The sequence below is a fragment of the Lacerta agilis genome, chromosome 15, assembly GCF_009819535.1.
Source record: "Lacerta agilis isolate rLacAgi1 chromosome 15, rLacAgi1.pri, whole genome shotgun sequence".
Lineage (NCBI taxonomy): Eukaryota > Metazoa > Chordata > Lepidosauria > Squamata > Lacertidae > Lacerta > Lacerta agilis.
The window spans coordinates 31,733,656-31,746,922 of NC_046326.1; the positions used below are offsets into that span (position 1 = coordinate 31,733,656).

The 13,267-nt window shown below is 44.9% G+C and overlaps 1 protein-coding gene across 9 annotated transcripts in view; it reads left to right on the forward strand.

Moving 5' to 3' along the window:
• Positions 1-9,694: 9,694 nt before the first annotated feature.
• CUX1 (cut like homeobox 1) overlaps positions 9,695-13,267 on the forward strand; it is a 268,675-nt gene continuing 265,102 nt past the window's right edge. For 4 of the 9 annotated variants that reach the window (XM_033172438.1, XM_033172442.1, XM_033172440.1 and 1 more), the window contains exon 1: positions 9,697-9,882. In XM_033172438.1, coding sequence (XP_033028329.1) covers positions 9,805-9,882 — 78 coding nt within the window. In that variant the 5' untranslated portion in view covers positions 9,697-9,804. Of the gene's footprint in view, positions 9,883-13,267 lie in introns of all 9 variants that reach the window. The other 5 variants (XM_033172439.1, XM_033172444.1, XM_033172447.1 and 2 more) reach the window with 3 other exon arrangements.

A 13,267-nucleotide genomic window follows, 5' to 3' on the forward strand; every position in this document is an offset into this window, starting at 1 on the left:
AAGAGATTTAGTATCAGTCACTTCAGTTCGGTTTATTTGCTTAAAAGCAATTGTAGTCACAAAGGAATACAATAAGCTGCCCATTGTGAAATGTTTGTGCTTCTGAGTAATTATGCGAAGGATCGGTCTGTTCGTTCCTGTCTCTCCCTTTCTCCCCTGTCAGTCCTTGATGACTTAAGGCCAGCAGCCTTTAGCCTGCCGCAGACAGCAAAACTAGGCCGTTCGTCTCCCATCCAAGGGAACGAAAGCCACAGAGGTGAAAGAGGAAGTGTTGGGGGAAAGCTGTTCCATACATGCTGCCGCTATGTATGATATGCTTTAATTTATTATTATTATTTTGCTCAGCTATTTTACTTAGCAGTCAAAATTCAAATACTGCTTACCCCCTTGGATCTCCACCCCGACCCAAGTCTAGTTTAAGGATAAAGAACCAAGATGAGAAGGCTGGAAAACGTTTATTGAATATATGGGGTGGGTGGGTGGTGGAATTGTGTACACTTGAAAACGTCGGCAGCATTAAGATAAATTCAGCAGTTTTGATGGATGTAATGATGGAATACTGAATGGTTTAGTTTTTGTAAAATATGCAGGGATTTATGAGATGCAAACATTTAAAGTATGTTTACATGAGTATTCTAAGTTATGTCTGTCTGTCTGTCTAAACAAAATAAAATAAAAAATTCCTTCCAGTAGCACCTTAGAGACCAACTAAGTTTGTTCTTGGTATGAGCTTTCATGTGCATGCACACTTCTTCAGATACACTGAAACGGAAGTCACCAGACCCTTAAATATAGTGAGGGAGTGGGGAGGGGTATTACTCAGAAGGGTGGTGGGAATGGGTGATCAGCTGATAGGTGTGGAAAACATGTAGACGACTGTTAATGACTGCAATTTTTACACTGTCTGTCTGTCTCTGAAGAACCTGAAGAAAACTGCCCATGAGACTGCCTTACTTTACAGACGTCTTCTCGTTACAGGGCTGCATAGGAACAGGGCGGCCCGCCCATGAGGCAATGTGAGGTGGTCACCTCAGGTGGCAGATATGGGCCTCAGGAGTGTGCCACCCACTGCCGCCACACCCCTGCCACCATCTCTGCTATGGGGCTATGGGTATGTCCTGCCACTGCCGCGGGTGGTTCCTCCCGCCCCTCTGCTATGGGCACGCTCGCAGAATAGCAGATGCTCTACCCCTGAGTTCCCTTAGGACAATAGACAAAGGCGGTTTAAAAATGAAGATGAAAACTCTAAGGAGGGAGACTAGCAGAATCGCAGAATCATAGAAGTGTTGAGTTAAGAAGGACCCGAAGTCCAAACCCCTGCAATGCAGGAAACACAGCTAAGGAAGACTGAAGTAGTTAGCAACTGGACAGCCAACTGAGGAGGCAACAGAGCCCACCTGGTTATGGTCATTCCTGCAATGGTGAAATGGATTGTGTTCATATTTTAATTGTGAATTTCCACCTATATGTATAAATTGAAACATGCAGATTTTCTGTGACTTCTTTGCTCCTCATTTTTTTGGTGATGTATAAGTGCTAATTCTACCAGCGGCTGGTGCAGGAAACAACCATTTCTTAGCAGTGAAAACCCTGATAGAATTGAAAGAGGAAAAATAAGTAAGTTAGGGTATCGTATGCAAACAAGAAGAAACAACAACAAAAGCAGGGCTACGGAAGAACATATTTTCCCTAGAAAATATATTGTCTGTTTGCTTCTATCTCTCAGCATGGAATGAAATGTATTCCTTCTGACAACACATATCTTTATGACCTTAGCAGATGGTTTTCGACCTTAAGGTCAGGCTGAAGCAAAAAACAAGACTAAGTATTGCTTGGTAATTAATGATCTTCAGTCAATAAACAATATTTGTTGATATATTAACTTTGGACAGCTAAGTAAGGGGGAGAGAGGCCATAGAAGATGGGGAAGTAATTATAAAATAAATTCCTCATTAAGACATTTGTGGGGAAAGGTTTTGTTTTTAAACTATTAAAAGATGCCCCAGCGTCGTGTTTCTGTGTAGAACCCTGGAGAGAAGAGAAGCTGTTGGAATAAAATTGCTGCTTAAGACCGTCTAGCAAATTAGTGTTGCTTAGTACATAATATGGTTTTGCTATTAATTAATAAGCCCAACGGAGCCTCGCTATCTGAGGTCATATTATCAGTAACTAACAGCAATGAAGGCTGAAAAGCTGTACAGTGCAATCGTATACAGTGGTACCTCGGGTTACAAACGCTTCGGGTTACAAACTCCGCGAACCCGGAAGTAGTTGCTCCGGGTTGCAAACCAGGATGAGAATGGAAGTTGCGTGCATGTGGCGCGGCGGCAGCAGGAGGCCCCATTGGCGAAGTGTGCCTCAGGTTAAGAACGGTTTCGGGTTAAGAACGGACCTCTGGAACAAATTAACTTTGTAACCCGAGGTACCACTGTACAGTGGTACCTCGGTTTAAGAACAGCCCTGTTTACGAGCTACTGGTATTTGGTTTACGAACTCCACAAAAATGGAAGTAGTGTCCCGGTTTGAGAACTTTACCTCGGTCTAAGAACGGAAGCCAAACAGTGGAAAGGCACCGGCGGCAGGAGGCCTCATTAGGGAAAGCGTGCCTTGGTTTAAGAACATTTTCGGTTTAAGAACGGACTTCCGGAACGGATTAAGTTCGTAAACTGAGGTACCACTGTATATGTTTGCTCAGAGGTAAGGTGCACTGAAAGTGTATAGGATTGCAGCCTTAATTGATTATATAAATCATTTTTTTAAAAAAAAGTATTAATAAACTAAAAAGCTGAAGAGAGCACATGTGGCGTTCCACTACCCCTCAGTGTCGACCGCCCAAGCCAGTCTCCTCACTCTGCCTAATGATAGGGACGGACTCGGGTGTCTGCAATTTGGAGGCACAAAACAGGGGCTCCATTTTCCTATCTCGGCTAATAGCCATCAATAGAGCGATCCTCCAGGAATGCATCATTGCTCATCTTCTCCTCAGAATATATGATCCATCTTCCGTTTGAGATTAAATTGCCGAGTGCTCACCACAATGAGGCCCTTCCGTTTCCTTCCCACGCTGAAGGTAGCACTTGAGGCTGCTGTAAGAGAGGCACATAAAAACCCCTTCTTTTATTCTGAACAGGCAACAACTTGACAAAGACATAGCTCTTTTGAACAAGATTACAATAAAGTTTTTAAAAATACAATAAAATGTAATTTATATCCTCGGCCCATTTGTTAGGCCATATGACAATCATTCCTTTCTCTTGACAGATCTAAACCTCTGCTTAACACATTGCAATCGTAAATATTACCAGCTACAACATAGCAATTTAATACTTACCAAATGTATTTCTAAAATATTACTGCAGATTTAAAACCTTGAATTTTAACCAGATGTGTTTCCAGCAAGTTGGCTCAGGCTAGACAGACATCTTCTTCTGGTTTTTTTTCTTTTCATTTTCTCCTCCTTGTTCTCTCGCTGTTAAAATTGGAACATTGCCACACAATGTATTAGGCTTAAGACTGCGCGATCCCATTCTTAACAACCCGGATCCATCAGGCCTAACAGGGCAGGGGGGATGTTGGGAGAGGAAATCTACATCAAGGGTGCTCCAGTGATTTGCAGGCTCTCCAGGGGTACCTACCCTATGTCTAGATTGATGGTGTGTACCAAACTTATACAGTCGTACCTTGGTTTTCGAACAGCTTAGTTCTCGAACGTTTTGGCTCCCAAACGCCGCAAACCCGGAAGTGACTGTTCCGGTTTGCAAACTATTTTTGGAAGCCGAACATCCGACGGGGCTTCCGTGGCTACCGTGCTTTGTTTTCCGAACGTTTTGGAAGTCGAACGGACTTCCGGAATGGATTCTGTTTTACTTCCAAAGTATGACTGTGTCTTGTATCGGAGAAGGCCTGTCAATCTGTGAACTGCAATGCCTTCCCTGATATTTCCATGGATATCTCTGGCTCATTAAAGAAGCATCCCTAAACACTTTCATGTACTTTGGATAAGGCAGTGTTTTTCAACCTTTTTTGGGCAAAGGCACACTTGTTTCATGAAAAAAATCACGAGGCACACCACCATTAGAAAATGTTAAAAAAATTAACTCTGTGCCTATATTGACTATATATAAAGTAATTCTCTTGAATTTTTCAATTTTTCCCACGGCACACCAGGCAACATCTCGCGGCACACTAGTGTGCCGCGGAACAGTGGTTGAAAAACACTGGGATAAGGGTATGATTTATTGGAAGTTTAATCTTTGCATCCTAGGATAGGGGCTCCACTTATGCAGTGCCCCCCAAAAGAGCCAAATGCCCCTTACTATTTCTGCAGCAGGGTCCCAACCTATGGCACCCTCGAGCTGTGAGATCAGCTGCACCCCCTTGATCATTTTGGTTGCCCTTTCCTGGGCTTTCCCAATGACCTCCTTTTGGAAACATAGAATCACAGAATTGTAAAGTTGGAAGAGATCCCGAAGGGTCATCAAGTCCAACCACTGCAATGCAGGAATATCAACAAAGGTGTCCATGACAGATGGCCATCCAACTTCTGCTTTAAAACCTCCAACGAGAGAGAGTCCCACCACCTCCCGAGGGAGTCTGTTTCACTGTCGAACAGCTCCTACTGTCAGAAAGTTCTTCCTGATGTTTAGTTGGAATCTCCTTTCTTGTAATTTGAGTCCATTGTGTCTTACCCTTCAAAGCAGGAGAAAACAAGCTTGCTCCATATTCCATGTGGCAGCCCTTTGGGTATTTGAAAATAGCTACCCTATTTCCTCTCAGTCTCCTCTTTTCCAGGCTAAACATACCCAGCTCCCTCAACTGTTCCTCATAAGGGTTGGTTTCCGGGACCCTTGATCATCTTGAGCTCTTTGCAATCCTCTTTTGATTTAAGTGCCCTGAACAATTTAGTATCACCAGCAAACTTATCTACCTCACTGCACCTGCACAGCCTACACAGCCAACATATACTATATATATGGCAGCGGTCCAGGGGTGGCTTACCTGTTTCCCTCCAGATGTTGTTGGAATATAATTCCATCATCTCAGACCATTGGCTATGCCGGCTGTGAGTGATGGGAGTTGGGAGTCTAACCATATTGGGAAGGCCACAGCTTCCCCATCCCTGTTCTAGTTTATTTAGCAGATTTAGCGTGAAGGAAGCCGACGACGGAGGCTGAACACAATGCCTTAGTAATGGAGTTTGATATACAGCTGCAGAAACCTTCGCCATGATTTTAAACGCACTGATTCGGTGGAAAGGTTGGTATTGATTTCACTAGCAATGCGTCTGAATAGTCTCTTTTTGAAAGTTACCTAAATAAAAAGCAGAGGGCTTGAATTTGCTGGAGTGCCTATTTATATATATTTTCTTTGAGGCATGGCTTAGAGCAAAGACCGGTTGGGGTGGGAATGGGGGTGGTTCATCCATTTAAAAAAATAATATGAGGCTACTGCTTAATCTTTACTTCCCTGGAGTTTCCTTTACACAAATAAGTACTGTACATAAATTCTTCAGCACACAACACACTTCAAGATATAGTCCTACAGAGTTTGTCCTGTGGAAGTCAATGAACCATATTTATTTCTCTTATAGCCCACCCAGTCCCAGGAACTCACAACAGATACTTATTTTATTTATCAGAGTGCTATCTGTTTACATCCAGATGTTGCTGGATTGCATCTCTCATTGTCCCTGATTATTGACCATGCTGACTGGGGTTGATGGAGGAAGCTGGAGTCCAAACATCTGCAGAGCCACATCACCCCCAATATAAATCAGGGAGGGTGCTTGAATGCATGTGTTAAATATGCACATGTGTGGGTGGGTGTTAAGTGGTGTTGGGATGCTTGGGTGCCTTATTGCGTGTTAAGATTGTGTGATTGTGTGCAGTCTGGTTCTGGCCACTTTGGGGGTCTTAGATGCTCTATCCACAGCACCACACAACCCCCTACTTATAAAACATACACATTTTTCAGAACTGCAAATCATCAAAATCCTGTAACTTTCTTGCTCTTAGGGCAGAGGAAGGCAACCGAGATGATCAAGAGCATTAGGAACGGCTGAGGAAGCTGGGCATGTTTCTCCTGGAAAAGAGGAGACTAAGAAGAGATACGAAAGCCATCTTCAAATATCTCAAGGGATGCAAAATGGAACCTTGTTTTCTCCTGCTCCGGAGGGTAGGACCTGAACCAATGGCATCAAGTTACATGAAATGAGATTCCAACTAAACATCAGGAAGAACTTTCTGGTGGAGCTGTTCAACAGTGGACCAGACTCCCACAAGAGCTGGTGGACTCTCCTTCCTTGGAGGTTTTTAAGCAGAGGTTGGATGGCCACCTGCCATGGATGCCTTAGTTAAGATTCCTGCATTGCCGGGGGTTGGACTGGATGACCCTCAGGATCCCTTCTAAATCACAGTGCAGGCCCACACAGACACAGTATATGTACAAAAGACTTCTGAGGTCTTTACGTTACTACCTAATTAACATTGTCATAGACTTCCAGGGGGGGAAAATACTTTCCTGGTTCTGGGAAACTGACCATGGAGTTCTTGTGGGGCTTTTAAAACTAACCTTAAGTCAGATAGAAAACTGCTGTGTGCTGCCTTCCTGAAATCTCTGGTATTTTATGTTGTTGTTCAAGGATTTTGTTCAAAATTGTTCAGAATGTATTATTACATTGTTGTTCTTTTAAAAAAGCACTCTGTTAAATGCACAGTAATACAATAGTGGCTTTAAAATGTTAATTAATTTTCAACCTGACCTGATTCTGTGACCCACAAGCAAACCCCGATAAATTCACGTGGTATATTGCTCCCAGGGAAACGTGCATAGGATCATTTTGTTTAGCATAAAACACTGCGCTTTAACTTGTTTTCCCTGCTCCAACCTGTCACTCTACTCTCTGTGTTGCAGTCTCTTGTACTTTTAAAGTGTTTCTTGATCTAGACTGAAGGTCTACCAGTCAGAAAAGAATCCTCGCCCAAATCTCAGACCCAGTTGCCTCTTTATAAATGCAGAGATGATAGTGGGGTGTTGTTACTGTTTCCCTCCAAGTTGCAATCAGATAACAACATCCTACTTCTGTCTTTAACTGATTTCTCTTCGTTCCTTAGGTTTCATGACTTTCAGGTCTGAATCACTGAATCATATTGAGAGATCTCACTGCTTGCAATTAGATAATTCCCAGAATTTAGGAATATTTGATAGATGATCACCCTGTCTCATCTTAAAAGCCTCCAGGAAAATAGATCCTGCGGTTTTTCCTGGATGTTTTCCATTGCTCAACATCCTTATACAGCCCCAAAGCATTTCCCAGTATTGGTCATGGATCTATGCTGTTGCTTCATAAGGCAGAAGAATCCTGCGGCATAGCCCACCACTCCTGAAATCTGATGAACACATGCATTGTAGGGGGCTCCCCATGTCAAAAAGGGAGGAGAGTATGAGCTTAGCTTTAGGGGCATAGGGACACAGGAAACTGCCTTATACCGAGTCAGACCACTGATCTATCTAGCTCAGCATCATTAAACCTGACTGGCAGCAGCGATCCAGGATTCCAGACCAAGATCTCTCCCAGCCCTAGCTGCAGATGCCCAGGACTGAACCCGGGAGCTTTTGCAAAGAACAGGGGTCAGCAAACATTTTCAGGAGTCTGTCCCTCAGACCTTGTAGGAGGCCGGACTATATTTTGAAAAAAATAGGAACAATAGGAACAAATTCCTATGCCCCACAAATAACCCAGAGATGCATTTTAAATAAAAGGGCACATTCTACTCATGTAAAAACATGCTGATTCCATGGGCTGGATTTAGAAGGCGATTGGGCCGGATCCGGCCCCTGGGCCTAGCAAATCCCATCAAACTCAACAAGACTTAGGCTGCAGGCACACCTTACATTCAAAGCCCACTCCTTGCAAAGATTATCGGGAACTGTAGTTTAACGCCACCAGAACTACAATTCCCAGCACCCTTAAAAAAATGTGGTTCCCAGTATTTTGGGTGTGTGCGTTTGTGTGTGCTTTAAATATATGGCATGTATGTAGCCTTACCTGCAGGTATTTAGGAATAGGATTGCACAACTAAGACTAAGGTAACTATAGCTCTCATCCATTATAAGACATAAAATTGAAGGTAGTGTACGTGGTTCTGCCCCTCTCATCTATTCCCCACAACAATCCTGTGAGGTAAGTTAGGCTGAGAGCTTCATGGCTTAGCGGGGATTTGAACCCTGGCCTCCCAGGGCTGAGGCTGACATGCTACATATGCACAAACATTTACCTGGAAGTTATTGTTGGCATCTGTCTGTCTCAAAGAGACAATGGAGCATGCTATCAGCCAAACCTTTGGGGAGTTGCAGTGTCTGCTGTGGCTGTAGAGACCAATACAGGAGAGACATGTTTTATTGCAGCTCGGGCAGACGAAGGTGTCTGGTTTCGTCATTACGGATCTGAGGAGAGGAGACATGTCTAGGACTGCGCTGCGCTGATAAAAACATTACCTCTTATTTTTGGCTATAACCTTTATCTGGGCTGGCTGATAAGCTTGATCGTTTGATCGACACAACATTATTACCTGCATGTCACAGGCATTTTTCTATCTGCATATTACTTGTATATTATCCACATGCGTATCTCCCTTTTTGTGTAAGACGCAAATAACAGCATTTAAAAGTCTACAGAAGAAGAAAAAGCCCAGAAGAAACTCCTTACAGTACAGAGCATGTACAAATACAGAGCATGCTGCAGCAGCTCTTCTGCAAAGAAAAAAAACACCGGAAAGAAAGTAGCCTACAAAATGTAAAAATAAAATAAGTAGAACAACAAACCCCTGTGAATTCTAATGTGTCACTGTTCTATGCCTCTGTAGATTATTATTAAAATCACATAAAATAAAAATAAAAATAAATCGGTGTGTGCCTTTGTGTGTGTGTACTTCAGTGAAGTTTTGTTTCTCTGTGGCTTTATTAATCAAATAATTTCCCCCCCCCCTTATAGTCCTAGTGAATCCTAATTTGCACCATTATGCTTAAAATCATGTGTGTGTGCGTGTGTCTTCTAAGTTGTCAGTAAGATTTGTTTTCTCTGCATGGTTATTATTAAAATCAAATAATATATACATTATATATATATATATATATATATATAGTTTTCCAAATTGTAAGTTTCGTTTTGTCTGCGCTGTTATTATTAAAATTAAATTTACACACACACACACACATACATATATGTCTTCCAACTTGTAAGTTTCGTTTTCTCTGTACCGTTATTATTAAAATCAAATAATATATACATTAAAAAACCCCAATCTATATCGTCGTAAACGCTTACTTGTCACCAAGTTTCGTTTTCCCTGCACCGTTACCATTACAATGAAATCATATATATGTATATGTATGTATGTATATATGTATGTATGTGTTTGTGTGCCTATTTTATTCTCTCCCCCTTATGCCAGCCGCCGGGTCGGCCATTCCGCGAGCCTCGAGTGGCCGCTGCCGCTCCTGTCCGGGTTTTCCGCCCGCCCTCGCCTCGTTCCGCTTTGCTGCCGGCCTCCCTCCCTCCCTTTTTCTCTCTCTCTCTCTCTCTGTGTATCGCTCCCTCCCTCCCCTCTTCTCTCCCCCTGCCTGCCCGCCTGCCCGCCTCTCTCTCTCTCTCTCTCTCCGGCTCCCTCCTCCTCCTCCTCGTGCGCTCTCCAGCCCCCTCTCCCTCCCTCCCTCCCTCCCTCCCCTCTCTCTCTCTCTCTCCTCTCTCTCCCTCGCTCGATCCGCCGCTCACTTCTGTCTCAATATGTCTCAAGATGGCGGCCAATGTGGGATCGATGTTTCAATATTGGAAGCGCTTTGATTTACAGCAGCTGCAGGTCAGGCTCCGGGGTCCGCTCGCGGGTGGGTCTCTCCCGTCCGGGCCCCCCACCCCCCTCCATATCTCTCCCCCCCCACCCACCCCTTTCCCCGCTTTCCCCTTGAGGTGCGTGTGGTGTGTTTGCGTGTCCCCCCTTTTTTCCTTCTCTCTCACACCCTCCCCCCATTCCCCCTTTTTCCTTTAGAAGAAAAGGAAACCTGCCTCCCCCCACCCGCTTAAAAAAATAAATAAAACCCAAATGTCCCGGCAAGAAGCGGCGTCGGCGTCGGCTTCTCTTCCGTCTCCCCTGGGCTCCCCTTCTTTCCCCGCCGCCCCCCTCAGAGGAAGGCTGGATCCCGCCCGGCCGCCCCTGCCCGCTTCCCCGCCGCCCGCCGCCTCCCTCCCATCGATAAGCCCGGCGCCGCCGCTGCCGCCGCCGCCGCGATCGGAAATTGATCCTCTTTGTTCAATTCATCGATCCCAACAAGATGGCGCCGCCGCCGCCTCCTCCTCCTCCTCGGGGGGCGGCTTGTCCCGGGATGGGGGAGCCCCGATCTTGGGCCGCCGGACCCCCCACCCCTCTCCGTCCCACCCCCCTTGCCCTGTGGCACACGGACCCCCAACCCCAAAGGCCCCCCTCCTCGAAACAGAGCCGCGCTCTTCCTCTTTAGGATCCTCTTTCCCCCAGTCTCTCTCTCTCTCTCTCGCCCCAGTTTTATAAACAAGAGTACAAAAAATGAGGATGGTGGGGTTTTTATTATTATTATTTGAGGGGGGTGGGGAAGGGCTTAGGGTTGCTTTTGGTGCCGAAGGGGCTAGTTGTTTTCTAACCCTCTCCTTTCTAAAAAGGAAAGAAAAAAGCTCACACTTTTTAAAAAAACACCCCCCACTTTGGGCCACCACCTCTTTTTGAACAGTTTTGGAAACTGTAAGGAGAGATAACACTCTTGTTTCTTAATTCGTTTTGCAACCTCCCCCCCCCCCCTGCCAAAAAATACCCCCCTTCTACTTCCTAACACTTTCGCCACTTCTGTTGCTACTAAGTCTCTCTGTGACAAGCCTACTTTTAGGAGAATGAGGACTAAATAACAGTAACTTGTATGTGCTCCCTTATTGATCCTTAATGATTTTTGCGCGCACCCCCCTCCGCAACCATACACCTCCAGCGGAACCCCCCCCCGTGCCTGCCATTAGTCTCTTTGAACAGTCTCTTAGTTTTAGAAAGAGGAAAGATCATCGTAATAGGCTGGTGTATGTATGCGTGCCATTCTTCCCGATTCTTAATTGTTTTTGCAACCCCCCTCCCGCTAACAACACTTCTTTAATTCTCCTCCCCCCTCTATCTTTTTGAACAGTTTCGGAAAGGGGGGGAGTGTTAGCTGATTTAAGTTTTGTGTGTGGGCTCTCTTGTTTTTAATCTCTCCCATTCTTCCATACCCGCTTAACTGTTTTATAAAGAGAGTAAAGGAGAGGGAAATATGTGTGTTTGTGCATATGGATGTCTGTTGTTTATCTTTTTAAAATCTTGCTCCCCACAAAAACAAAAACCCACCCCACTTTCAGTAATGCTCCCCCTCTACCAGCTCCTTAGTTTTATACAGAGGGACTGAGAGAAATTAGCAAAATAGGTGTGCATGCTTGGAAATGTATATGTGTGCCTCCTGAGGTTTTTTATGCTTTTGTGTACCCCCCATCATAAAACTCAACCAGCACCAATAATAAACCCCATCCTTTTTTGAGTGTCCCCCAGTTCTTTAAGGAGGGATGTAAAAATAACCCCCAAAATGGGATGGGTCTCCCGTGTTCCTCTCTCTTTCTGCACCAACACCCCCTCCTTTTCTACCCTCCCCCCCAGGCAATTCCCCCTCCTCCTTAGCCAGTCACCCAGTTTCATGGAGGCAGGGAGAATGTTGCAGAAAAGAACCTTGTCTGCATGTGTGTCCTGTGCTGTGTGTTTCTCACTCCCCCCCCCAGCAAAATATTTCATCTTCTGTTCTTAATCTTTTTTGCCCTCTCCACCTCCCCCCCCCCCCCACTGCATGTGCACACTAAATTTGAAGCTCGTGGGAAACTTTGCGGGACTTTTGATCCTGGCTTGGGAAAGGAGGAAAATGAGGGATGGAGGAAAAGAGCCCCCCCCCAATATCAGTAACTTGGGGCTGCAGTGGGTGCGGAACCCCATTTCTCATTTGCCTCTATGGTTGAGGCTCTGATCAACAATGTCCCTCCCCCGCACCATCATTTTCTGATTATATTTAGGCTAGTGCGTGTGACTGGAAAGGAGTGAGGTTTATCTAATGATAGATTTAGCTTCTTCACTCAGTCAGTTTCTCTCTTCTGCCCTCCACCCCCTTATCAAATTGGGCTCTAGGATTTCATGTTTCTCCCTCCCCCCAATTCTTCCAGACGGAAGGGTACAAGGCTGTGAATTAATTGGCTTCCTTCTTGAAGAAACTAGGCCTGCCTCTTACAAATTATGTAGGTTTTTAAAAGGGGTATATATTGCTTAATGCTAATTATTATGTTTGTGAGGCTCCCTTTTTAGTCTTATCCCCCAGTTTTGTTTTAAAAGGGGGTTCACGAGCCTCATAGGGATGTCTGCTCTCCCTATTTGTTCCCACCCACATAGTTGGGGGAAGCTGTTTTTTTTTTTAAAGATAGGGTGGGTGGTAAAATTCTTCCTCCCTTGTTCGCATGTGAGAGAAGGGAGAGCATCCAAGGTCAGGGGAAGACTTGTTTAATCCTGTCAGCTTGCTATGGGGGATCATTTGCTTCTTCCCTCCATACTTGATGCATCTGAATGAGGGTAGGATGGAAGAACTCTTATCCCATCAAACTCATCTAAAGTGGATCCCCCATGATGATGGAGTGGGGCTCCTTTCAGTCCCTCTTGAAGGAACCACCTTCCTGCTGCTATGTAGGTTGTCTTTGAGTATGGGGTGGCCCCCTTTTTCAACCCAGTTTATTAGCTGAGGCCTGAAGGGTTGATCTGGAACCCCCATGTTTTTCTATCATTAAGGTTTTTCAGGGAGAAGGAGATGCTTGTGTCATCATGAGAGCTTCTTAGTCCCATACACTTCCTGTTGAGTCTTCAAGTTTTTGGGCCGTTGGTGCGCTGTTCCCATTTGCTTTCCATTTCCCTCAAATGTAGGGGTTGTGGATGTTGTGGATGTGTTCGTGTGAATTGCTTTCCTCGCACACAGGTTCCCCTTTCCATTTCTAAAGTGACTTGTACTGTCTTGGTGTTCCCTATGCAGTTTGGAGAAAGGGATTCTGTGTCACTTTACACCTGGGCAGGCATGGCCTCCTTTTTTTCTTCCTCCCTTCAGACATTTTACATCTGTAAGAGTGTGTGTGTTTTCCCCCCATTTCCCCATTCTCTTCCTCCCCTTTGTTTGCATCCCACCCCTCTTTCCCCATTCTTGTGGA